At 37.6% G+C, this 26,962-nt stretch overlaps 1 protein-coding gene across 2 annotated transcripts in view; it reads left to right on the top strand.

The window, feature by feature from the left end:
• ARHGAP20 (Rho GTPase activating protein 20) overlaps positions 1-26,962 on the top strand; it is a 128,952-nt gene that overhangs the window by 52,538 nt on the left and 49,452 nt on the right. For both annotated transcript variants that reach the window (XM_034665721.1, XM_034665722.1), the window contains exon 3: positions 24,384-24,548. In XM_034665721.1, the coding sequence (XP_034521612.1) occupies positions 24,384-24,548 (165 nt within the window). The remainder of the gene's footprint in view (positions 1-24,383; positions 24,549-26,962) is intronic.

The following is a 26,962-nucleotide window of genomic DNA, read 5'->3' as shown; positions in this document are numbered from 1 at the left end:
ATCAGAATCAGGGGATGTACTGTATGGTGATTAACATAATATAATAAAATAAAATTAATAAAAAAAAAACAGGATGAGGCCATGGCCAGAGATCTAAGCAAAACAGATATAAATAATATGCCTGATAGAGAATTTAAAGCAATGTTTATAAAGGCATGGGCGACACCCTTAACAGAGAGATAAGGAACAGCACAGCAGAGATAAAGGGCTCCATAAATGTCATGAGGAACATGCTTGACAGAATGAACAGTGAGCTGGAAGAACAGAGGAATGAATTAATGACCTAAAAGACAAGGTAATGGAAAGTAATTGAGCTGAACAAAAGAGAGAAAAAAGAATTAGGCAAAACAAGAATCAACTTAGGGAACTCAGTGACTCCATAACACACAATAACATTCATATTACAGGAGTCCCAGAAGAAGAGAGAGAAAGAGGGGAGCAGAAAATTTATTTGAAGAAATAACAGCCGAAAACTTTCCTAATCTGGGGAAGGAAACAGATAGCCAGATCCAGAAGGCACAGAGAACTCCCATCAAAGTCAACAAAAGCAGATACACACTAGGACGTATTGTAATTCAATTGGCAAAATACCATAATAAGAAAATTTAAAAGCAGAAAAACAAAAGAAGACAGTAACATACAAGGGAAAACCCATAAGGCTAGCACGGGATTATTCAGCAGAAATTTTCTAAGCCAGAAGAGAATGGCATGATATATTCAAAATGCTGAGTGGGAAGAACCTGCAGCCAAGGAGCTTCTATCCAGCAAGGCTGTCATTCAGAATAGGAGGAAAGATAAAGAGTTTTCCAGACAAACAAAAACTAAAGGAGTTCATGACAACTAAACCAGCCCTGCAAGATATATTAAAGTGTACTCTTTGAGTGGAAAGGAGAGACTCAAAGTGACAGTATAAAGGTAGGAAACAAAACAGTAAAAATGAATATTTCTGTAAAAAAAATCAGTCAAGGAATTCACAAGATAAAATGATGTAAAATATGACAACATAGGGGTGCCTGAGTGGCACAGTTAGATAAGCATCCAATTCTTGGTTTCAACTCAGGTCATGATCTCAGAGTCCTGAGGTCAAGCCCTGCATCCATCTGCTTAAGACTCTCCCTCTCCCTCTGCTCCTCCCTGCCCACACTTGTGTGCACTCTCTGTCTCTCTCAAATAAATAAATCTTTTAAAAAAAAATGACAACATGTACATAAAACATAGGGAGTAGAAGAATAAAGAATGGGCTCAAACTTAAACAACCATCAACTTAATATAGACTGCTATATATAGAAGATACTATATACCAACCGAATGGTAACTGTATATCAAAAACTGCTAATATTGCAAAGAATAAAGAGAAAGAATTCCAAATACATCACAAAAAAAATCAACAAGGCATAAAAGAGAGAAAGACAAGAAAGGATCAGAGAAAATCTTCAGACATAACCACAGAACGTATAATAAAATAATAAATACATATTTATCAATTATTATTTTGAATGTAAATGGACTATGTAATGTAAGTGCTCCAATCAAAAGACATAGGATGTCAAAACGGGTTAAAAAAAAAGACCTATCCAAATGCTGCCTACAGAGGACTCATTTTAGACCTAAAGACACCTGCAGATTGAAAGTGAGGGGATGAAGAAACATCTATCATGCAAGTGGATGTCAAAAAAAGCTGGAGTAACAATACTTAAATCAAACAAAATGAACTTTAAACAAAGACTGTAACCAAAGACAAAGACTGGCACTATATAACAATAAAGGAGACAATCCAACCAGAAGATATAATAATTATAAATATTTATGCACCCAACATAGGAGTACCAAATACATAAAACAGTTAACAAACATAAAGGAACCAATTGATAATAATACAGTAATAGCAGAGGACTTGAATACCCCACTCACATCAGTGGACAGATCATCTGAACAGAAAATCAGCAAGGAAACAATGGCTTTGAATAGTACACTGGAATAGATGGATATAACAGACGTATTCAGAACATTCCATCCTGAAACAGCAGAATGCACATTTTTTTCAAGTGCACATGGAACATTCTCCAGAATAGATCACATATTAGGTCACAAAACCAGCCTCAACAAATTCAAGAAGATTGAGTTCATACTGCACATGTTTTCTGACTACAGCGATATAAAAGTAGAATTCAACCACCAGAAAAAGTCTGGAAAGACCACAAATACATGGAGGGTAAATAACATGCTACTAAACAATGAATGGGTCAACCAAGAAATAAAAGAAATGAAGTACATGGAAACAAATGAAAATGAAAACACAATGGTCCAAAACCTTTGGGATGCAACAAAAGTGGTTCTAAGATGGAAGTTTATAGCAATACAGACCTACCTGAAGAAGCAAGAACAATCCCAAATAACAACCTAACCTCACACCTAAAGGGGCTAGAAAAAGAACAACAAACAAAGCCTAAAACTAGCAAAAGGGAGCAAATGATAAAGATTAGAGCAGAAATAAATGATATACAAACTAAAAAAGGGGGGTACCTGGTGGCTCAGCCAGTTAAGCGTCTGCCTTCAGCTCAGGTCATGATCCTGGAGTCCTGGGATCAAGACCCCCGTCAGGCTCCCTGCTGAGTGGGGAGAAAGAAAGAAGAAACTTAAAGAAAAAACAAAAACTCAATAGAACAGATCAATGAAACCAAGAGCTAGTTCTTTGAAAAAAATCAATAAAATCGATAAACCTCTAGCCAGACTTACCAAATAAACCAGAGAAAGGACTCGGGGCGCCTGGGTGGCACAGTGGTTAAGCGTCTGCCTTCGGCTCAGGGCGTGATCCCGGCGTTGTGGGATCGAGCCCCACATCAGGCTCCTCTGCTGTGGGCCTGCTTCTTCCTCTCCCACTCCCCCTGCTTGTGTTCCCTCTCTCGCTGGCTGTCTCTGTCTCTGTCGGATAGATAAATAAAGGAAATCTTTAGAAAAAAAAAATGGGAAAAAAAAGAGAAAGGACTCAACTAAATAAAATCACAAATGAAAGAGGAGAAATAACAACCAATACCACAGAAACACAATATAAGAGAATATAATGAAAAACTATGTGCCAATAAATTGGACAACCTAGAAGAAATGGATAAATTCCTGGAATATAAACTGCCAAAACTGAAACAGGAAGAAATAGAAAACGTGAACAGACTGATTACCAACAAAGAAATTGAATCAGTAATCAAAAACCTCCTGAAAAACAAAAGTCCAGAACTAAATGACTTCACAGGTGAATTCTGCCAAACGTTTAAAAAAGAGTTAATACCTATTTTTCTCAAACTATTCCAAAAAAAAAACATGGAAAAAGAAGAAAAACTTCCAGATTCATTCTCTGAGGCCAGCAGTACCCTGATACCAAAACCAGATAAAGACACCACTTAAAAAGAGAACTACAGGCCAATATCTCTGATGTTCATCTCTGATGAACATAGATGCAGAAGTTTTCAGTAAAATACTAGCAAACCAAATCCAACAATACATTAAAAAAAATCATCCACCACAATCAAGTGGGATTTATTCCTGAGTTGCAAAGTTGCAAATATTTATTCCTGATATTTGCAAATCATTCAACATGATACATCAATAAGGAAAGGATAAGAACAATATGATTATTTCAGTAGATGCTAAAAAAGCATTTGACAAAGTACAACATCCATTCATGATAAAAACCCTCAACGAAGTAGGTTTAGAGGAAACATACCTCAACATATAATAAAGACCATTTATGAAAAAACCATAGCTAACATCATCCTTAATGGGTAGAAACTGAGAGTTTTACCCCTAAGGTCAGGAATAAGACAAGGATGTCCACTCTCACCATTTTATTCAACATAGTACTGAAAGTCCTAGCCACAGCAATCAGACAACAAAAAGAAATAAAAGGCATCCAGATTAGTAAGGAAGAAGTCAGACTCTCACTATTTGCAGATGACATGCTACTCTATATAGAAAACTCCCACCAAAAAACTGCTAGAACTGATGAATTCAGTAAAGTCATAGGATATAAAATCAACGTACGGAAATCTGTTGGATTTATATATACCAATAATGAAGCAGTAGAGAGAGAAGTTAAGAAAACATAGTTATACCCAACATCATAAGATATGTAAGGAATAAGTTTAACCGGAGAGATGAAAGGCCTGTACTCTGAAAACTGTAGAACACTGATGAAAGAAACTGAAGATGATACAAAGAAATGGGAAGACATTCCATGCTCATGGATTGAAACAACAAATGTTGTGGGGCACTGGGTGGCTCAATCGGTTAAGTAACTGCCTTTAGCTCAGGTCATCATTCCCAGGGTCCTGGTATCAAGCCCTGTGTCAGGGTCCCTGCTCAGCTGGAAGTCTGCTTTTCCCTCTCCCTCTGCCTATGCTTGTGCTCCCTCTCTCTCTCAAATAAATAAAATATTTTTTAAAAAGAAAGAATACTGTTAAAATGTCTATACCACCTAAAGCAATCTATACATTTAATGCAACACCTATCAAAATGCCAATAGCATTTTTCACAGAACCAGAACAAATAATTCTATAATTTGTATGGAACCCATAAGACCTCGAATAGCCAGAGCAATCTTGAAAAGCCAAGCTGGAGGTATCACAATTCCAGACTTCAAGTTATATTACAAAACTGTAATGATCAAAACAATAAGGTACTAGAACAAAAACAGACACATGGATCAGTAGGACAGAATAGAACACCCAGAAATAAACCCACAGGTATATGGTCAATGAATCTTCAACAGAGCCAGAAAGAATATCCAATGGGAAAAAGTCTCTTCAACAGATGGTGTTGGGAAAACTAGACCACTTTCTTACACCACACATAAAAATAAACTCGAAATGGATTAAAGACCTAAATGTGAAACCTGAAGCCATAAAAATCCTAGAAGAGAACACAGGCAGTAACTTATTTGACATCAGCTATAGGACTTTTTTCTAGATATATACCCTGAGGCAAAGGAAACAATAGCAAAAATAAACTATTGGGACTACATCAAAATAAAAGGCTTTTGCACAGCATAAGAAACAATCAACAAAACTAAAAGCCTGTTTAATGGGAGAAGATATTTGCAAATGACATATCGAATAAAAGGTTAGTATCCAGAATATATAAAGAACTTGTGCAACTCAACACCCCAAAAATAATCCAATTAAAAAATTGGCAGAAGACATGAACATGTTTCTCCAAAGATGACCAACAGATACAGAAAAGATATTCATTATCCCTTACCATCAGGGAAATGCAAATTAAAACTGCAGTGAGATATCACCTCATACCTGTCAGATGGCTAAAATCAATGACACAAGAAACAACATGTTGAAGAGGATGTGGAGAAAAAGGAACCCTCATGCACTGTTAGTGGGAATGCAAACGGGTGAGCTACTGTGGAAAATACTATGGAGGTTACTCAAAAGGTTAAAATAGAATTACCCTACAATCCAGCAATCACACTACTGGGTATTTACCCAAAGAATATAAAAACACTAATTCAAATGGATACATGCACCCCTATGTTTATAGCAGCATTATTTACAATAACCAAGATATGGAAGCAACCCAAGTGTCCATTGATTGGTGAATGGATAAAGATGTATACACACACACACACACACACACACACACACACACAATGGAATATTATTCAGCCATAAAAAAGAATGAAATCTTGCCATTTGCAACAACATGGATGGAGGTAGAGGGTATAATGCTAAGCTAAATAAGTCAGAGAAAGACAAATACCATATGATTTCACTCCTATGTGGAATTTAAGAAACAAAACAAATGAGCAAAGGGAAAAAAGAGACAAATCAAGAAATAGACTCTTAACTATAGAGAATAAACTAATGGTTACCAGAGGGGAGGTGGGCAGAGGGGGATGGGTTAAATAGGTGATGGGGATTAAGAATTGCACTTGTGATGGGCACTGGATGATGTATGTAATTTTTGAATCACTAGATTGTACACCTGAAACTAATATAATCCTGTATGTTACCTAAAAAACTTTTTTAAAATGTTATTTTTAAACATAAAAAAAGGTAAAGCAGTCAGCCAGACTGAAATGAACTGTATGTTGGAACTTTCAGGCAGGAACATTTAAACAATGATGATTAATGCATAAAGAATCTAGGAACACCTGGGTGGTTTAGTTGGTGGAGCATGGAACTCTTGATCTTGGGGTTGTGAGTTCAAGCACCAATTTAGGCATAGAGATTACTTTAAAAAAATATGTCAAGAATTTAGTGGAAAAGATGAACAGCGTTCATGAAGAGGTGGGGAATTTTAGCAGAGAGATGGAAACTAAAAAAGAGTCAAATGGAAATCTTAAAGATAAACATGATATCAAAATGAAGAATTTTTTCAATAGGTTTATATGCAGACTTGACACAGCTAAGGAAAGAATCAGGAAACATAAAGATAGATTAATAGGAATTTTCCCAAGTAAAACACAACAGAGAAAAATGTGAAGCATCCAGGAGCTGTGGAACAATAGCCAATGGTCTAACATACATGTAATTTGGTCCAAGAGGAAGAGAGAGAAAAATGAGAAAATATATTTGAAGATTATGGTCAAGAATTTGACAAAATTAATGAAGGTGTTCAGAAACCCTCAAGCTAAATAAATAAAACCCAGATCATCCTGCACTGGTGGTGGAGGGAGAATATCCAAGCAGGGAGGGAAGGCCACAACTCTCAATTTAGTCTTATCCCTTGTCTTCTGAACACCATGGAGGATCTCTCACAGGTATCACTGATAACACTATACTGACAACTTAAAACTCTGGCCCAAGGATCTTCCCCTAGTGCCAGCATCACAGCCCAGGGAGACTAAGTGGGATTACCTAAGTAAGACGTGAGACTGCATTTCTCAGCGTGTCAGTGTAAATGAGAAATATTACTACTGTCAGATGTTCAGTTGTGGGGAAGAAAGGTTTTTCATCAATTTTCACTGTGTTTATAGCATAGTAAAAGCTCTGTAAAATAGGGAAATAAAGAAACCCCTTCAATCTGGTGTTTTCCCCCAGGTTTCTTTTTCCTGATAATATATATTATGTCATCATGGAACACAAACAGGACAGGCATTTTGTTGGTCTCATCACTTAGAACATTGCCTAGCAATTGTTAATTTATTCCACAAATATTTAAGTGACAACTACATATCAGGCACTTTTCTAGGCCTTTGGGTATATAGCTGTAAGGTCCCTGCTTTCATGGAGTTTACATTCTAGTGGGGGGATGTGGATAGCAAAACACACCAACAAATGAGAGTATTAGAAAGTAGTACCTAGAGACCGCCTGGCTGGCTCAGTCAGTAGAGCATGTGACTTTTGATCTCGGGGTCCTGAGTTCAAGCCCCGTGTTGGGTGTAAAGGTTACTTTAAAAAATAAATAGTAGGGGCCCCTGGGTGGCTCAGTTGGTTAAGTGGGTGCCTTCCACTCAGGTCATGATCCTGGGAGATTGAGCCCAGCATCGGGCTTCCTGCTCAGTGGGGAGCCTACTTCTCCTTCTCCCTCTGCTCCTCCTACCACTCATGTGCACCCTTGCTCTGTCTCTCTCTAATAAATAAATAAAATCTTTAAATAAATAAGTAAGGAAAAAAGAGGAAAAGGTACCTAGTATGAGAAGATAAAATGGGGCAGTTAGAGAAGGAGTGATAAGGGAGGATAGTCAGGGCAGTCTTCCTTGAGCTGGACACCTATTAACATCCCAGGGAATATACTCAGAGAAATGCTGGGCCCTACGGGAAATAAAGACAATAACATACCATTAGAAAATATCATTTGTAAATTAGGACTTGTTCTTTCCTCCCTTTCTTCTGGTCATCTCAGTGTCAACCCCAAGGAGCTTTTTTATAAGGCACCAGATCAAAGAAAGAGTGAGAAGGCAGAGCTGGGCACTCACCCACTTCAGAGACTTGCCTCTTCCCATGTCACCAACCCCGACAGGGTCTGCCACCTTCAGAAAAGACCCATGACTGTAACAGTCATAATAAGATAGGCATTCATCACCATAATTCATTTAGCAAATATTTTATTGTTTCCTGTGGCCAGGAACTGCTGGTAACACAGCAGTGAGCAAGACAGACAGAAACCCTTGTCCTCAAGGAAAGCAGGGACCCTGATTTTGTTCTGAATATTTGGGATACATTAAGGTCTGGTTCTAGAAGAGATGTCTTTTCTCCTCTCCTCCCCCACTACCATCACCACCCTTTTGTTTTCTTCTTTTTCCAAAGGTTAAATCTACTTAGCTTCTTGATTATAAAAAGGAGAATAGAGTCTAGGCAGCTCAAATGTAGTAAATTCGACTCTGATTTTGTTGAGTACTAACATTTCATGTAGCTATCCAGAGTTGAGGTTAGTGGGGAAGCTTTTTCTGAAGAATCAGGAGAATGACACATCCATTGGAATTTAATCATGTTCTGCTTAAAGATTTATTCTCAAATCTTCTCCAAACCCAAGATTCAGAAACCTCTGGAATTTATTTTATTGGGAATGATAGAAACGGTAGAGCACTTTGTCACTAATCTCTCTTTCCAGCAAGGCCTGTACACAGGGCATATTGCTTTAGCACTTGTGCCGAATGGTCAGAGAAAGCACCTCAGAGCAGTGCATTAAAATTTTCACAGTCTGGAAATAAATCAAGCCACATGTGTGTTTGTTCAGCTCTACGAACACAGATCCAGTGCGTGCTTTTTGCTTTGTTAAGGCAATGATGTCATTTTAGCTATGTGAAAAATGACTTAAAATGTGGTTTGGTTTTAGTTGAACTGTCAATTTTTATTTTGTCTAGCTTTAAATATGTGGGTTTCACACTTTAACATACACCAGCGGTTATTTGTTAAGTATCATTTTTAAAGACTTAGAGGAGAAAAGAAATTAAGCATTTGTTATTTAGCATTAATTTATGATCATTGTGATCTTGATAACTTGAACATGAGAGAAAAAGTTTTTTTGAGAATGATAAAAGGATTTTTAATATGATTTCAATGAGATGGTTCTCCATGACTGGGTTCTGTTTGGAGAGTACTTTAATGTTTCTTGTGTTTCTTTATTTTGGGTTTCAGTTCAGCAAACATTTGTTGAGTATATGCCAAGCTTTGTATTTTGTAAGGAGCAAAATTGAAAGATTTGCCCTTTCGTCAGGGGTTAGAATTTTAAAACCATGCTGGGCATCCCAGTACCATGCTTTTGTACATGTGCACACAGCCCAAGTCTTTGAGGGGGTGAGTTTGGGTTAGAATCTGTTAACTTGGGCAAGAGAGACAGTTGGCTTAGGTTATTTCTAATAGCTTTTAGCTTTTTCTCACTTTTTGGAATGCTTTGCTCACTTAAAAAAAGCCCTGCCACTATGAACTAAATTGTGTGAAGTCAAATATTCATCTTTCTGGAATTCTCCTCCCCTCCTCTTTTATTTTTATTTAGGAGCAATGATGGAAAAGAATTCCAGAAATAGAGTGTCATGGATGTCAAGGTGTGACTACAATAAAGTAAGGTAGAGAACAGGAACAAATAGTGAAATAGGTCTGCCTCCCCTCAAGGGAGTTAGTCCCATTGTTTACGCACTGCTGCCCTGGCTATTGGAACCATGTTAATCACCAGCCAGAAGCCACCCCTGCCCTGCTCTAGCTAAAAAGTCTTAGTACCAATGCAGATTGAGAGCCAAGTGGCTTTGGGGTTTGGTTTTGGTTTCTGAATGATCCAGGTAAATTGAGGGATTTCTCCACTTTCCTTGTTTTGTAGGTAGAAAAGAAACTAAGGTTGTTTTGTTTAGCAGTTTATTCTGCGAACATTTGAGGCCTCTGTACTAGCCACAGTTGTAGAAATGGGATTCGAAATAAGACTTGGATCCTACCTTGACTTACAGTACGAAGTGCTCACTGGGAAGCGTGGTGTACAGACACTCAGTAAGTAGAAGACATAAAAAGTAATAGATAATTAAGTGCCACATAGCACATTTGTAGTACGTTCTGTCAGCAAATAGTTATAATACCTATTAGGGGTCAGATACTGCTGATATACCAGGATACTGACATTTTAAAAAAAGATTTCATATAGTTTCTGTGTTTAGAGAGAAGGAATATTCTGTAAGTTATTTAAACATTAACTGAAAATTTTCCTGTTCTCCGTGTCCTTTTTGCTAAATATTTACCAATACCTTTTTTACTGTGACCTGTTTTAGCCAGAAAAATGGAAAAATAGACGAAGGTCATTTATTATGAGAAAAACTATATGAAAAGTACTGCCAAAACTGCTGCTTCTTTCCCAAATATAATGCCTAATCCAAAGCCTACTTGCTTTGGGCATTGAAACCATTGTTGCGGACTTGACTGTGCAATGAGTAGTTTTATGACCTTTAGCGAATCACCTATTGTCCAAAACATAACTCTCCAAAGGACTCAAATCAAATGTTGACTCCTCTGTGAAACTTTTTCAGATCTCTCCTCTTCCTCCTGGCGCATCTCTCTTCTTCCCACTTCACTACCTAGTTGTCTTGAAGGACACTTTCTGACTCCTAAACTCCCTCAATATTGGAGGTTACACCTCTTTTCTGTGACCTTTTATCTTTTTTATATCTAATTACACTGTTTTCAACACATCTAGATGCCAGTCAACACATGCCTGGTCAATTTAGAGGATTTTTTGTGCTTCATTTCTTGTTTTGGTGACAGATGTTAAAATTGTACTGGATAAAAGGAGTTATTTAAAATACCAGGCTTTTGAAGTGCTATGTTACATCATAATTTCATTCAGATACTTGCACCAATGGTGACAGTCCCAGGTGAAAAGGATTAGTAACTGGTAAACAGTTTCTTATGCAGTAATAAATATAAAACTTGTTTTTCTTTACTGTTTAAAAAAATGTTAGCACAACATTTGTTGACAGTGTATATTGTATACGTTCTACACAAAGATGGGTAGTAAGGAGGGCACGTATTGCATGGTGCACTGGGTGTTATACGCAACTAATGAAGCATCAAACTTTACATCGGAATCTGGGGATGTACTGTATGGTGATTAACATAATATAATAAAATTAAATTAAAAAAAAAAACAGCTTTTATTTTATGGCTACAGTTTACTTTTGTTTGAAATTGGAAGGTATGTTAGAATTAACATAAAAGGTTTTCAAAGGTTAATAGCGTCAACAGTAGATTTCCCAGCATGGGCTTGCATAAAACACTTGAGGTATATTAAGTCAGCCCTAACTCAAACAAACTGTAATATCTTTTTAATATGTTACTGTTTTTATCCTACAGTAAGTGAGTTTTAGTACAGTGAAATAACCAGGTTATCTGGAAAGCTCAGTTACTTGAACTTTGGGTACTTTTATCAAAAGGAGACAAATGAGAATATTTTATTGCAAGATAACAGCAGAGATTTACTTATTTTAAAAAGCATTTCAGCGGTCCCTGGGTGGCTCAGTCAGTTAAGCATCTGACTCTTGATTTCAGCTTAGGTCATGATCTCAGGGTTATGGGATTGAGCCCTACATCGGGGTCCATGCTGAGCATAATGCCTGCTTAATATTCTCTCTCTCCCTCTCTCTCTCTGCCCCTCCCCCACCGTGCACCCTCTCCCCACCATGCACCCTCTCCCCACCATGCACCCTCTCTCAAAAAATAAATAAATAAATAAAAATTAAAAAATAAAGAGCATTTCATGTTATGGCATGGGACTTATGAGATCATTTCTTTTTCTGGAATTATAATTACTGGTGTCCTTAATTTTTAAATCCTATTTTCAAGGATTCAGTCACCTATATGACTGAGTTTGGTAGACAGAAAGGTTATTCAGTCCTAAAGGTTGAATGAGACAGCATCCCAGGCTTTTTGGTAGTTATTCAAGTACCTTTCATGTACATAGTAGTTTTAAAACATATCCTTCTCACGTATTGCATGGTGCACTGGGTGTTGTGCGCAAGTAATGAATCATGGAACTTTACATCAAAAACTAGGGATGTACTGTATGGTGGCTAACATAATATAATAAAAAAATATTATAAAAAAACATATCCTTCTCAAAAGCTGAAATGTCTGTCAAAGAAAGTTCTGACATCTTTTTATAACATATTATCTAATTCTTGACTTAAACACCGATTTTATGAAAAACTGCTAGTGTTTGATAGAAGTTTCTGCCACTAAGCACAAGAAAGTATATTTTGCATTATCCGAGGAAATGTACTTCTTAGCACTTTGAGGGAGAAATTTCTGAAACATGAAATTATGAGATAGCTTTTATGTTCTATTCAGCTTACTTTATCTCTTATAATGAGAGAATAGTGTTGGAGCTGTGTAATAGCCCTCCCAACTAATGACCAAGGCCATTTTATTAACACTTCCTTGGGTTTAGATAGTATTTTTGTGTGTTTCCAATTTTATTTGGCATCTTTTCAACAATTTTCTTTCCAAAAGTTGAATGTGCTTTTGGACCAGTTGGAATGAGACTGCAGAATCATCAATTCCCCAAAATTTGATGTTAATCAGATTGAAATCGTTTCCTCATGAATGCCCACCAAAATTGTTCTTGACAGGGTCACTGGTGAATGCCATAATGCTGGGTCCAATGATCAAATCATCTCCCTTTGACGCTCCAGTCTCTCCCTTCTTCCTTGGGCTTCAGTCTCTCCCTTCTTCCTTGGGCTCCAGTCTCTCCCTTCTTCCTTGGGCTTCTTGGTTCTGTTTACTGACGGCCAGTTCATTCTAGTTTGCCAGTTTCTCCTTCTTTGCAAACTAATAAATGTTTGTGGGCCTCAGGGCTCAGTAATTGATCTGTTCTCTATATTAACTCCCTAGATGGCCTGATCTCTTTCATAGCTTTAAAATCTCCATTTTAACATCTAATAGGTATTTCAAACTTAACATATCCAAAACCAAATTCCTTATCCCCACCCCTCCTCCAGTTGCTTACACCAGTAATCAGTCTATCATCTAATCCCATTAAGGTCTACCTTTGAAATACATCCAACCACTTCCACAGCTACCAACCACCATGATTTCTCTCCTAAGTTATTACTTTTCAGAAAGCCTCTAATGAGTTTTTACTTAAGGAACTTCAGCTAACTCATTACTATTATTTTCTTTTTAAATTTTCTTCAAGCAAGTATTAATGCTTACAATTTTGCCTTCCTCCATTCTGTTCTCCATATACGTCCTGTCACTTCTCTGTCTAAACCATCCCCTCTTCTTGACTCAGAATGAAAGATGAAATTCTTTCATGGCCTCTGGCTGCTTCACTAACTTTTATCCCTAGTGTCTTGAATAATGCTTAATGCACTGTAGGCAATCATTAATATGAGACTAAGCAAATTATTTGTAAATATGGAATATGATTTGGGATTTAAAAAATAAAGGTTAAACTTCATCAAATAGCTTAATTATCTCAATGTAGAAAACAACAAATTCAACTGAAATATTCCTTTAACATCGAACTTTCTATTTAGCATCCACTAAAAAAATTATTTTCTCTTTTATTTTCCAAACTGACGTAATTTGAAATGAACTTATCAAGACCAAGAAGGTGCTCAAAAATTTATTTCAAAACCTCTTGAGAGTTTTTTCTTTAAGACACTTCAACTCATTGCTGTGATTTTCTTTGAAAAAATAAAAAGCTTAAAGTAAGTATCTATTGTGTGGTTTTTTCTTACTCTGAAATACATTATGTAAGTATTTTGGTAAAATAGTAGTTAAAGTTTCCTATCTAAGGTAACTCTTCTCTGTTAGTTACAAATCAACTAATTGAATCAGTTCACTATGTATCAACCTGAATATTAATATTTTGGCCTAAGTGAGCTGGAGGTGGCAGATAACTTAAGTCCCTTCCTTTAGTGTACTGCTTTGAGGACTTTCTAGTTCGCAGGTATATAATATGATATTTTTAGATTTTCTAACTAGAGGTTATTCAGTGATATTTTTTAACTTAAGCAGATCCAGAAACTGTAGTTTGAACTACCTTTAATCAGGTATGGTTCTTTTGTTCCTTTCAATGTACCGTCATTATTACCTGAACCAAACTAGTCAGAGTACTGGAGCGCCCCGCCAGCGTATTGGTGACTTGGCTCATTGTTGCGTCAGTGAACAAGCTAACGTAGAACCATATCACATTGGAATCACTGCACACAGAAACTTCCTTGCATAGCTTAAATATGGTCAGCATTCTTATCTGGTTCAAGAAGATGACTCAAACTGATTTTAGTCGATAATTAAGATATACAGTATTTTTAGTCAACAGGCCATATAAGTGACTAAATTGGTCTAAAGTTTTCTCCAGGCTTTAGTTGGAATCTCTCTGCTCCTACTGATTATTTCATAATCAAATAGAGTTGTTCTCAAAGAGTTGCCATTTTCACCGGAGTGTTCAGCGTTCTAAAGCTCAGGTTTTGCTCTACTTGAGCTTACATCATTGTGTATCATTTGTATGTAAACTGGTTTGTTTTGTTGTTTTTTTAAACTCTCAGAGACAATGCTCCAGTGGTCTTGTTCTCTCCTTTCTTTTTATAATGTCTTGTCAACTGCTTTGTACTAAGTGAATTCCTAATAGCTGTTGTTGGGCAAACTTCTGTGTCAGGGCTGTAAAGAAGTTCTGTAGTTTAGTCCCTTTTTTGGAAGCAATATCTCTGTGTGTATGATCGTGCACTGTTAGCATAACTACTTACAGTGTCCTTCCCAGTCCTTCACTCTCTCTTTCCATATTGCTATTCGGGCTTTGCTTTGTAACGTTTATGTTTTCCTGGCTCTTTAAATATTAGCATTGTTGGCATAAGATTGTTGGTCTCATTATATCACTTATGCAGCTTGTTCGATCAGAATTTTGATAATTTAAAATTCTCCTTTTTGTATTTCTTGCTTTTAAGGCCTTGCTTACACTGTTTATCCAACCATTTCTCTGTGTACTCTACAAACCCTTGTCCTAGCTTCGTTCGTTTTGATCTTGATTATCCGCATCATCACTAAGCTGTATTCTACAATACCGAGTCAGAGTTCAGACTGTGTGATACAAGCTACGGGATGCAGCACGGGTGTGAATTTGAAGTGGGCATGAGAGCACAAACTGCATACAGCCACATCACGTTACTACCTATGTACAGTTTTCTTCAGTAATTTGAATGTAATTTTTTCTGGATGATGACTGTTGATGTGTAACAGGCTTTCCTGTCAATAAGACGGATAATTGCTTTAGACTAGATTTTCTGAAAATGTGCTTTTAGTGTTGACTGTTTGAGATGAATTAATGGACAAATTTTTATTGCTGAATAAGATAAAATTTTGATGTTGATGGGTTTTGTGGCTTCATTTCAGTACTCATCTCCTTTCATTCTAAATTACTTCTGGACTAATTCTCTTAATACTCACAAGGGTTACCTTCTACATGCAATATGGAGAAGTCCAACCCGAGATATCCTCAACCAGTTAGGTTAAAACAGATGTTAGAACTTGAAAGCTAAGTTACTAAGTTGGGCTGACTCTTTCGACAGTGTGCATGCCCTGATCATTGACAACGTGCATCAGGAAGATTGATGAGATAGAAGTAAGAAGTGAGTAGTATAGAGTGAAGAAGGGAAAACAAGAAGTAGAGAGTCCAGTTAAGAGTTCATTACACACTATAGGAGAGGTTGTGAGTATCTAGACTCAGGAGATTTTATTTTTTATTTTGAATATCCTTAGAAGATAAAATGTGGGGGTGCCTGGGTGGCTTAGTTGGTTAAGCGTCTGCCTTCGGCTCAGGTCATGATCTCAGGGTCCTGGGATCGAGTCCCACATCAGACTCCCTGCTCAGTGGGGAGCCTGCTTCTCCCTCTGCCTGCCGCTCCCCCTGCTTGTGCTCCCTCTCACTCTCTCTTTAGCAAATAAATAAAACCTTTATTAAAAAAAAGATAAAATATGATTATATGTGGAGACCAAAGAGAGAAGAGTCAAAAGTATGGGCCCACATACATTGCTGATGGGAATGTATAATCGTATAGCCGCTGTGGAAAAGAGTTTGGCAGTTTCTCATTAACTTAAACATAGAATTGCTGTATGATCCAGAAATTCCATTCCTGGGTATATACTCAAAAAAAAAAAAAACAACCAAAAACAGATGTTCAAATAAACTATGTACATGAATTTGTAAAGCAGCACCATTCACAATAGTCATAACGTGGAAAAGCCCGAATGACCATCAACTAACAAATAGATCAACAAATGTGGTCCATCCATACAATGGAATATTATTCAGCGATGAGAAGGAATGAAGTCCTGACAGATACTACAATATGGATGAACCTGGAAAACATGATGCTGGTGAAAGAACCGGACACAAAAGGCCACATATGATGGGATCTGAAATATCTGGAATAGACAAATGCATAGAGACAGGAAGAAGTTTGTCACTGCCGGGACTGGGTAGAGTGGGGAACGGGTAGTACCTACTTCCTTGGTCCAGGTATTCCTTTGGGGATGGTGAGCATATTGGGAAGCAGAGTGTGGTGATGGTTGCACAACACTGTGCATATACTAAATGCCACTGAATTATACATCTTAGAATGGTTCAAGTGGTAAATTTTATTTTGTGTATATTTTATCATGATTTTTTTAAAAAAACTAAAAATCAAGCTAGTTTAAAAGACAGTAACACTAAGGCTTGAATCACAGACTTAAATGCTTTCAGGTCCCTGGGAGGTGCAGTAAACAGAAAAGAAGTGGCAAGAGAGGGAATGTGGTGAACTGGATGTTCAAAACCAAATGTTTTCGAAACCTCTGGGTGGGCCAAATAAAATATGATTGTGGGCTGTGGTTTTCAACCTCTGCTGCAAAGGGAACTGAGCCAAAATGATGGGTGATGTCAAGACCATAGCTGACGGTAGAGCTAGACTCAGATTAGAGGATGAATCTAAGTTGCTTACCCCATTTCTTCACCATTTAGCACGATGCCTCGCCAACACATATAAATGCTTAGCAGATATGTGTTGGATGAAAAATAAAAATAAGTAAATACAGGCTGGGCACTGAATTTATATTCTTTTTCGTAGTTCTCTCTCTTATCTCACCCCCATAACTAATCAATTTGCAGATTTTCACAGTTTGTATTTTTAATATCTCTCTGATATTTTTTCCCCTGTATCTTCTGTCCTTTTCTATTGCCATCTCATGAAAAACAGGTTCATGACATGTCTTGCCTAAGATTATTGCAGTGAATTCCTAATGGTCTCTTTTCCTCTAAGCTTGCCCTCATCTGTTTTCTTCAACAAATTGCAAAACACCTTGTCTTGCTTAAAATCTTTCAGTGCTTTCGCATAAAGTCTAAATGTGATGGGGAAAACATCCATAACATGGTCCCTTCCTCATCTGCTGCTCCTCTCCTCAGGCCTTTGTCACCTGGGTCTTCGGAACTTCCCACAGTTGCTCCAGCACACCAGGCATGGTTGCTGGGCTTTTCTTCATATTTGGACTGCCCTTTAGCCTTCAGTGATCAGTCCATCCTTTAAGACTTTGGTTCCTCCAAGAAACTTTTCTAACCAATCCAGTCTCAGATAGGGGTTCCTACTGTTGCCCCTCTCTGTGCCCCCCAGTCCTTTGAAGTTCTCTTATTGCACTTCCCTCACTAGTCTGCCCTTGTGTTACTTGTTTGATATACCTGTCACACTAACTCCTTGACACTAGGGACTCCAGCACCTGGTACATGGCAGGCACTTACCAAAGACACCCCTTATCACTATAGCAAGAATTAATTTATTATACGGTGATCGTAGACTCAGTACATGCTGAATGAGAATATTTCAGAGGTACAAGGTAGGATCTAAGTGGTAGATGTCAGATAAGATATACCAATCAAGAGTTCAATTAAAAGAAAATTTTTATGGAAGAGATGACATTTGGAATGAGCAGTGACCATGTGCTAGGCTTTGAGATTATCAAGATCCTACCTCGTACTTGCCATCATAATTACTAATTAATTATCACTCATAAACATAGAAATTTTCAAAAAATATTCTGAATTTTAGTTTCTTTTCTTCTGTGATTTAAGATGAAGCAACACCACCTCTAAAGCTGTACTTAAAAGTAAACTTGCTTTTACAATGAGAGTTAGTAATAAATATTAAGAGGTGTTACTGTGGCCAAGTTTCATGAAAGCTATTATCTAATTTTAGTAAAAAATTACTAAGGTTCTAAAATTCCTTTTTGCCTTTTAGAAATGGCTTCACAAACTTTCTTGAAATGGAATGTTAATATATAAGAAACCAGCAGCATGTTAATTCTTAGACTCAGCTTGTATTTGGTAGATCATTTTAGAGCTCTGTTAATTATAACTTATAAATCCTAATCAGGCTATATTAAGAGGCTAAATAGAAGGTTACAATCTTGCCCTCCTCCCCATTTCCATACTCTAAAAGACTAAAATAAACACATCTACAGTGCACTCAGAATAAAAATAAACACTTCAGAGTCACATAATTGAGAAATACATTTTTAAGTAGGAAACACTGATTAAGATTGTAGTTTTAAAAACACAAAGGTTATTTGTGCTTTTGTTTCCTTCTAGGAGAGATTTTTTTTCCATTTTAGATTATGTGAGTACTGAGATGTTTATCTTCACTCCAGACTACTGGATGAATGTTGGTTGTATTTTTTTTTTTAACCAATGCTTAGCTTGCTAAAGTTGTGAGGTATCTCTTGCCATACTTATATGTAGATCCTCAAAATAACAGACTGCAGACATGTACATTGATAAATCCACACTGAAAAAGAAAAATATTTTAACTTGACTGTGGATTCTTCCCCACACTACCATCAAATCTAGCTATTTGAAAGTATTATGGTAGGATGGAAAATTAGTTATTATGTATGAATATCCTTTGGAATTGCTTTAAAATGCAAAACATTTTTTTTAAAAATAACCTATTTAAATTTTGGCCTACACTAACCCCAAACAAAAAATTCTAATTTCCTAATTATTTCAGATTAGCCTTTATTTCTGAGCATTTAAATGATTTAGAACTATTGTTTAAACCAGGGATCATTAAACTATGGCCCAGACAAGCAGCCTGTTTTTGCAAATAAAGTTGGATTGGCTCACAGCCACACTTGTTCATTTAAGTATTGTCTGTGGCTGATTTTTGAGATACAGCGGCAGAGCTGAGTAGTTGACAGCAGAGACCATATGGCCCACAAAGCCTAACCTATTTACCATTGGAACCTGTGAGTAATAGTTTGAAGATCCCTAGTTTAAGCCATACTGCTATCGGATGGTTTATTTAAAAAACAAAAAAAAAGATTTTATTTATTTATTAGAGAGAGCACAAGCTGGGGGCGGGGGGGAGGCAGAGGGAGAGGGAGAAGCAGACTCCTTGCTGAGTAGGGAGCCTGATATGGGGTTCAGTCCCAGGACTCTGAGATCATGACCCCAGCCAAAGGCAGATGCTTAAATGACTGAGCCCTACCCAGGTGCCCCTATCTGATGGTTTATAATTATAATTAAAAAGCAGTTACTTATTGAACCTAAAACCTAAATCCAAAAGATGACTTTTCCCTTGCAAAGTTTTTCTGTCTGGAGATGGAGAAACTAATGCTGTGTAGGATGCAGCCTGTGTTAACCATTCCTTCATCTATTCATTACTTGCTAGCCTTATCCTTGCCCAATTTTCATAACAGCAAGTGAAATTTCACTCTTTTTCTATAAATTTGAAAATCACTACTTAATAAAAGATGCCATTATGCCTCCTTCCACTCCCCATCCCAAAAGAATTTGAAAAAGAAATGAGTTTTCTCTATGATGGGCCTTTTCTCACTGCTTAATTTCAATCTGCAGTATTAAGTAGAGAAACTCCCTTTCCCTTTTCTTTCAAAGGACTCTGATTGGTTTACTGTCTTTGTCCCTCACTTACACATCTCTTTAAATTACACATAGTATGTGCTTAATTAGTAATTAGTGAGCATAATGGCATTCACTTCCTTGGGGAGGTAACTATAGCCCCAAAACTACAGGAAATGATGGAACACCTCTCAGAAGTTCACCTTACCTGAAGTAGAAATACAGGCTTCTAAAACTTACTTGGAATATGGAGTTGTAGACTTTTAGAACGTTAGAGCCAGAAGGTGTTATAGAGTCTTGGACAGCAATGCTTCAGCATGCATTAGAATTATCTGAAGAGGGGCGCCTGGGTGGCACAGCGGTTAAGCGTCTGCCTTCGGCTCAGGGCGTGATCCCGGCGTTATGGGATCGAGCCCCACATCAGGCTCCTCTGCTGTGAGCCTGCTTCTTCCTCTCCCACTCCCCCTGCTTGTGTTCCCTCTCTCGCTGGCTGTCTCTATCTCTGTTGAATAAATAAATAAAATCTTAAAAAAAAAAAAAAAAAAGAATTATCTGAAGAGCTTGTTAAAATACAGAATGCTGAGCCAGCCCTTCTGAGTTTCTGATTCAGTAAGTCTGTGGTGGTCCTGAGAATGTGCATTTTTAAGAAGTTACCAGTTGATGCTGATGCTGCTTGTTGGGGACCATACTGTAAGGACAATTATAACAGAGGAACGGACGGCTGACCACTCAGACATTATCTCAGAGAGCCCTCAGTTGTATAGTATACCCAGGGGTGATCAGCCCCTGTGACCCATGCTATTCCAACCCAAGAAACATAGATAACCGAGAAGCTCAGCTTACTGTGGCTATCCCCTGAACCAGATACTTGGGATGACAGGCCATGGCCTTTTAGACCCTATACTTTGATGGAGACACTGACAAATTCTTATTCTTTGAGCTCCTTTATAAAAATTAGACTAATAAACATTTTTCAGTTCTTATTGCTATTTTTGTTATTACTGTCTCTTGGTTTTTATTTTATTTCAACTCTGACTTATTTCCCTGAGGTGACTCTCAAGTATGCTTATCTCTGTATTTATAAACTGTAGGTTAGGGTTCCTTGCTAACCATATCCATTATCTATTTCCCTCTCATCAGTAATGTTAATTCTACTTTTTGAGTACATGTTTTTATACTTAGTCCCATATACAAATTATAAAAACAGTTTCAAGACCTCCCAGTCCAGCTGCCTTTACAGATGCAGAAACTGAGGCAGCCAAATAAGTCACCATGTCACACTGCTTAGCAAAAAAAGCTTGGATGAGCCCACTTCTTCCCCCACCCCCATTAAGTCCTCAACTACTAAGCTCAGTTAACCTGGGAGGATGAGGGATGAGTCAATATGAATGAAATGCTTGTCCTTTTGAAACGCTACATGGAATTTTTTTAAGTACTGTTTTGAAACCATACTTACTTGTAAATCCCTTTCACTTAGTAGCTGTGTATTTTAACTGCTCTGAACACCAGCTTCCAAATCTGCAAAATGAGGGGTAATAACACCTACCTTCAGGGCTGATTGTTTCTCTCCTCTTCCTGCCTTTCCTCTTAAAGTCACCTTGTAGTATTAAGCTGCTAAAAAATAACCAGTACCAGACTTCAATTCTTCCTTTCTCATTCCTTAACTCCTCAAGCCCCAGGCCATTCACGTTCTGAAGAACCTCACTGATCTCCCGGAACTGTTTTCTTGAAGGTCTTAATGACCAATTGATTTTTTTTCCCAGACATCTTTTCAGGCTTCAACTTGTTACCCCTCTACCAGTTTCAGCACCCCAGATCACCACTGCTTTTCATTCTTTTTTTGTTACTTTTTCACCAGCCTCCACCTTGTTCACAGATTCTTCTTTCCTCGCCACTTCAAATCACGTCTTTTCTCAGGGAGGTGTTTTCTTCATATTCTGTGCTCCGTCCCCGTGCAGTTCTAGCCATTCCCATAGTATTTATGCACCTGTCTTTCTATGATCACCAAATCTACATCTCATTCTGACATCTCTTCTAAGTGCTAGCTGCCTGCCTGATTTCTCCATACCACCTAGTCCACTGATAATTTCAAACAAAGTATATTTGAAACTGAGCTCATCTCTTCTTCTCCTTCCACAATAGCCTTTCTCTCTTGTATTCATCTTTATTAATTGCTAAAATGTATATGGAAATACAGAGGACTTAGATTATCCAAAGCAGCCTCAGAAAAGAAAAAGTTGGTAGATATATACTACCTGATTTCATGATTTACTGTAAAGATAAGATTATAAGACAATGTGTATCTGGTGTGAGAATTAACAAATAGATCAGTGGAACAAAAGAGAAAGCCCAGAAATAGACCCATGCTTTATGCTTCTGTAATTTTAACAAAGCAATCCATTGAGGAAGGGAAAGTCTTCCATGGACATGGTGCTGAGTAATATGGTATTCATATAGAAAAGCAAAATGAACCCTAGCCCCTGCCTTACACCATAAGCTGCAGTTAATTTTAGAGGGATCATATACCTAGATGTAAAAACTGAAATTATACAGATTTTAGTGGGAAACATTAGGAAATATCTTCTTTAACTTGGGGATGGGTGAAGATTTCTCTGGTTACCAGAAATGATAAGTTATGATAAATCAGACTCCATCAAAATTTTAAAACTTCATCAAAAACACAAGAAAATATATAGGCAGCAGACAAAGAAAAACTACTTATAAAACATACCTGACAAAGGATGAGTATCCAAGATATATAAAAAATTCCTATAACTCAGTAATAAAAAGATAGATAATCTAATTTTTCTACATAGGCAAAAGATTTTAAGATGATTCACAAATGAAGATATACAGACTACCAAAAAGAACATGAGTGTTCAACATCATTAGTCATCAAAGAAGTGCAAATTAAAGTCATAATGAGATGTTACTATATACCCACTGGAATGGCCAAAATCTAAAAGACTGACAATGCCCAGTGTTGGCAAGGTTGTGGAGCAACTGGCACTGTCCAGCAATGTTGGGAATAAAAATTGGTACAACCACTTTGGTAAACTAACTGGCAGTTTTTCCTAAAATTAAACATCTACCTACTTTGTGGCCCAACAGTTCCATTCTTAGATATTTACTCAAGAGAAATTAAAACATAGGTCACAAAAAGACCAGTACAGTGTTTAATAGCAGTTTTATTCATAATAGCTAAAAACTAGAAAGAGCCCAGGCCCATCAATAGGAGAATGAGTAAGCAAACTTTGATATATTTATGTAGTGGAACACTATTCAGCAGCATAAAGGAATGGATTACTGGTAAATGCTGGCTAAAAAATAGCTTACACAAAGAAGTACATATGGCAGCTCCATTTATGTGAAATTGTAGAACAGGTGAAACTAGTCTTCAGTGGAAAAAAAGCCAGAAGAGTGGTTGCCTTGAGGGTGATGGGGTGGGGATTAATGACTATTGTAAGGAATTTGAGGGATTTAGGGACTGAACAAGGAAAAAGATATCATTGGGCAAGGTTGCAGGAGAAAGGAAGTCACTCATGGCATGAGACTGTCTTGAGGTTTGTGGTCAAAGGACCACCACCCAGAAAGGGAGAAGGGCAAGAGAACTCCTGAGGTGAGGAAGAGTGAAGAGGGTGTCCCTGGATCTTACACATGGAGAGGATATAGCTTCGTAGCACAGCAGGGAATCTGGGTCGGAGAACTCTAATGGGCAGCAGTGACTTGGAGTCTTATGATCACTAGGCTCTGTCTTATCAAGGCTAGCAGATATGGGTGTCATTATGTGACATATACAAAGCAGTCAAGCTACAAACGCTAAAAGTCTGCTTGTTTGGGTGATTTTTAAAATAATCGGGTGGGTAGAAATGTAAGTTTGGAGCCAGTATACTTTTGAGCTGATGGTCTCATCCTGCAGTGAAGAAATAAACAACCCAGAGGCCAATACATAGAAGCCATTTTCAGCTAAAATATAAAACTGAGAAGGGACAAGGGGAACATGATAATGTTCCTAACTTGATAAAGTTTTAGACTACACAGGTGAATACATTTGTTAAAACTAAAACTAAAACCTAAGATTTCTGCATTTCATTGTACACTCATTTTTTTAAAATTGTAAGTAAATATTGAGCTTTAGTTAATGGTGTTGATGCCAAAGTATTTAAGGAGAAATGTACTCCTGTATACAGTTTATACTGAAATGCCAAAAATGGAATGGATTATTAAATAGATAATAGGATATATAGTTGGATAGATAAATGATAAAGCGAGTGCAGTAAAATGTTAATGGTAAAATCCAGGTTGGCATATATATATATGTGTGTGTATATATATATTTATTTATTTATTTATTATAAAACTTAGAACTTTGCTTTGTGTTTGAAAATTTTCATAATGACACGTAAAAGACCACTGTGTAGAGAAAGACTGAAGGACCAATTAGGAAACTATGCCATTGCGTTAAAAAGATACAGAGAGCTTTATATTTCTTGACCAACTTGAAGCTATAATTTTATAGAACTTGATCCTATATTTGATCATTTGACTAAAGATCTGTGGTGTTTGATCTCTTACAGGGAAAGTCCTTCTGCCAGCGTGGATACTTGTACATTTCTCTCCTCATTTGTGTGCTCCAGTAGGACTCTGCTAATTGATGGCCGGGTAGAACTCAAAAGAGGCTTGCAGAGGCAGGAGCGGCATCTTTTCCTGTTCAATGATTTGTTTGTTGTGGCCAAAATCAAGTAAGTTTACTGTAAACCCTCTCCCAGTTATTATAAAATTGCATTCCCACTAACAAAAATAACCTTTCTATTCAGTGCTTACTGTAAAGAATGTCTGGCCTCTGTTACCATAACTAATATTTAAAGTGAGTTTTATAGTTTGGTTTTATTTTTGCAAAAAAAATATAGTTTCAATTGTTTATTCATTCAATAAGTGTTCATTTGGGTCCCACTCTGTGCCATGTTCTGAATACATATAGGGGATACAGTACAGAATGTTCTGGGTATGGTCCCTGCTTTTTTGGCACTTTTATTCTAACGTGTGGAAGAAATTACAGATTGTGATTTTTGCTATGAAGAAAATTGGGTACAGGGTGAAGTAAAATATAGGATATATGGGGGGGCGCCTGGGTGGCACAGCGGTTAAGCGTCTGCCTTCGGCTCAGGGCATGATCCTGGCATTATGGGATCGAGCCCCACATCAGGCTCCTCCGCTATGAGCCTGCTTCTTCCTCTCCCACTCCCCCTGCTTGTGTTCCCTCTCTCGCTGGCTGTCTCTATCTCTGTCAAATAAATAAATAAAATATTTTAAAAAAAATATATAGGATATATGTTAGGTAGAAATAGTCGGGGAGAAAAAATCATTGAAGGCTGAAAAGCAACCAGCCATTCAGATACTAGGAGGATGAGGATTCTAGGCAGAGGGAAGAGCAGATCCAAAGGTGGTGGGAAGAGCTTGGCCCTTCGAAGGAGCCGCAGGAAAGCTTCTGTAACTGGAGCATAATGAGCAGGAAGAGAATATGAATTGAGGTTGGAGAAATAGACAAGGACCAGGTTATCAGGACCTTGTCATCAGTATTATCTATTCCCACCTAACGAATTACCCAAAAACCACCATTTATAACTACAAACATCTCATACTCAGGAACACTCCTATCACACTGAGGAATCTCATACTGAGGAATGGCTTTGCTGGTGGTTCTGGCTCACAGGTCCTCACGAGGTTGCAGTCAAGCTGTTGACTGGACTGTAATCTTCTTACAGCTTGACTGAAGCTGGCGAATCTGCCTCCCCACTCACTCATGTGGACGCTGGCAGGCCTCGGTTCCTCCCTGGCTGTTGGCCAGACCCTGTAGTTCCTCTCCATGTGGGTGTCTCCACAAGGCTGCTCATAACATGGTATTGCTTCCTCCGAAGTGGAAGATCCAAGAGTATGAGATAGAGTGTAGGCAAGCGAGAGAACACCCCAAATAGAAGCCACAGTACTTCATAATCTAATTTTGGAGGTGGCATACCGTCATTGCTGATGTATGCTATTGGCCACACAGACCAGCCTTAGTGCAGCATGGAAGACAACTATGCAAGGGTGTGAATATCAGGAAGCAAGGATCGTTGGGTGCCATCTTAGAGGCCAGGTGTAACAAAGGCTGTGATAAGGAGTTGGGATTTTATTCAAAGGGATTTTATTTTATTTTATTTTATTTTATTTTATTTTATTTTATTTTATTTTATTTTATTTTTAAAGATTTTTTATTTATTCAACAGAGATAGAGAACAGCCAGTGAGAGAGGGAACACAAGTAGGGGGAGTGGGAGAGGAAGAAGCAGGCTCCCAGCAGAGGAGCCTGATGTGGGGCCCAGTCCCACAATGCGGGGATCACGCCCTGAGCTGAAGGCAGACGCTTAACCGCTGTGCCACCCAAGCACCCTTCAAAGGGATTTTAATTAGGGGAGTACTATAATGCACTTCATATTTTAAGATCTTGTTTCTGGCTCTGATAGATAATGGGTTAGAGGGTAGGCATGAGTAGAAAAGCAAGGAGACTGGACAGGAGGATACATATAGTAGTCCTGATGAAACACAATGAGGATTTTATCTGGGGAAGCGGCAGTTAAATGAAGGAGACACACATATTTGGAATATACTTGAGAGGTAACCAAAAGAATTTACTTTCCACTCAATACTACATGCCTGTGCATTTAACATTCCGCCTCGAACATGGTGGTTGCTATTTGCCCCATCCCCCACTTTCATTGTTCGTCAAACCCAATAATAATCCAGTGCCATCAAAGAGATTTTTAGTCACTAGAGCATAGTAAATACTTTTTTCTGCTATCCTCACTCTCACACCTAAGTTACACCATGTCATAAGTAAGGCATGGGCACAGCTAAATTCTAATTTTGCAATGCAGGCTATTTAGTATGAGTGGGGTTAATAACAGTAGAGACCTCACATTTATTTGGATCTTATTGTATGTTGGGTATTTTTCTGGAGAATTTAACCTGTATAACTGTTCTATTAGGCAGATATTATTTTTCTCTTTTAACAGAAGAAATTGATACTCAGAGAAGTTAAGTGACTTCACCAAGATCCCAAGTTAGTGATTAGTTGAGCCCACATTTGAACGTAGGTCCATCTTACTTCAGAGTCTGCT

The sequence above is a fragment of the Ailuropoda melanoleuca genome, chromosome 8 (genome assembly GCF_002007445.2).
Source record: "Ailuropoda melanoleuca isolate Jingjing chromosome 8, ASM200744v2, whole genome shotgun sequence".
In the NCBI taxonomy this organism is placed as follows: domain Eukaryota; kingdom Metazoa; phylum Chordata; class Mammalia; order Carnivora; family Ursidae; genus Ailuropoda; species Ailuropoda melanoleuca.
This window is presented reverse-complemented; position numbering and strand designations above follow the sequence as displayed.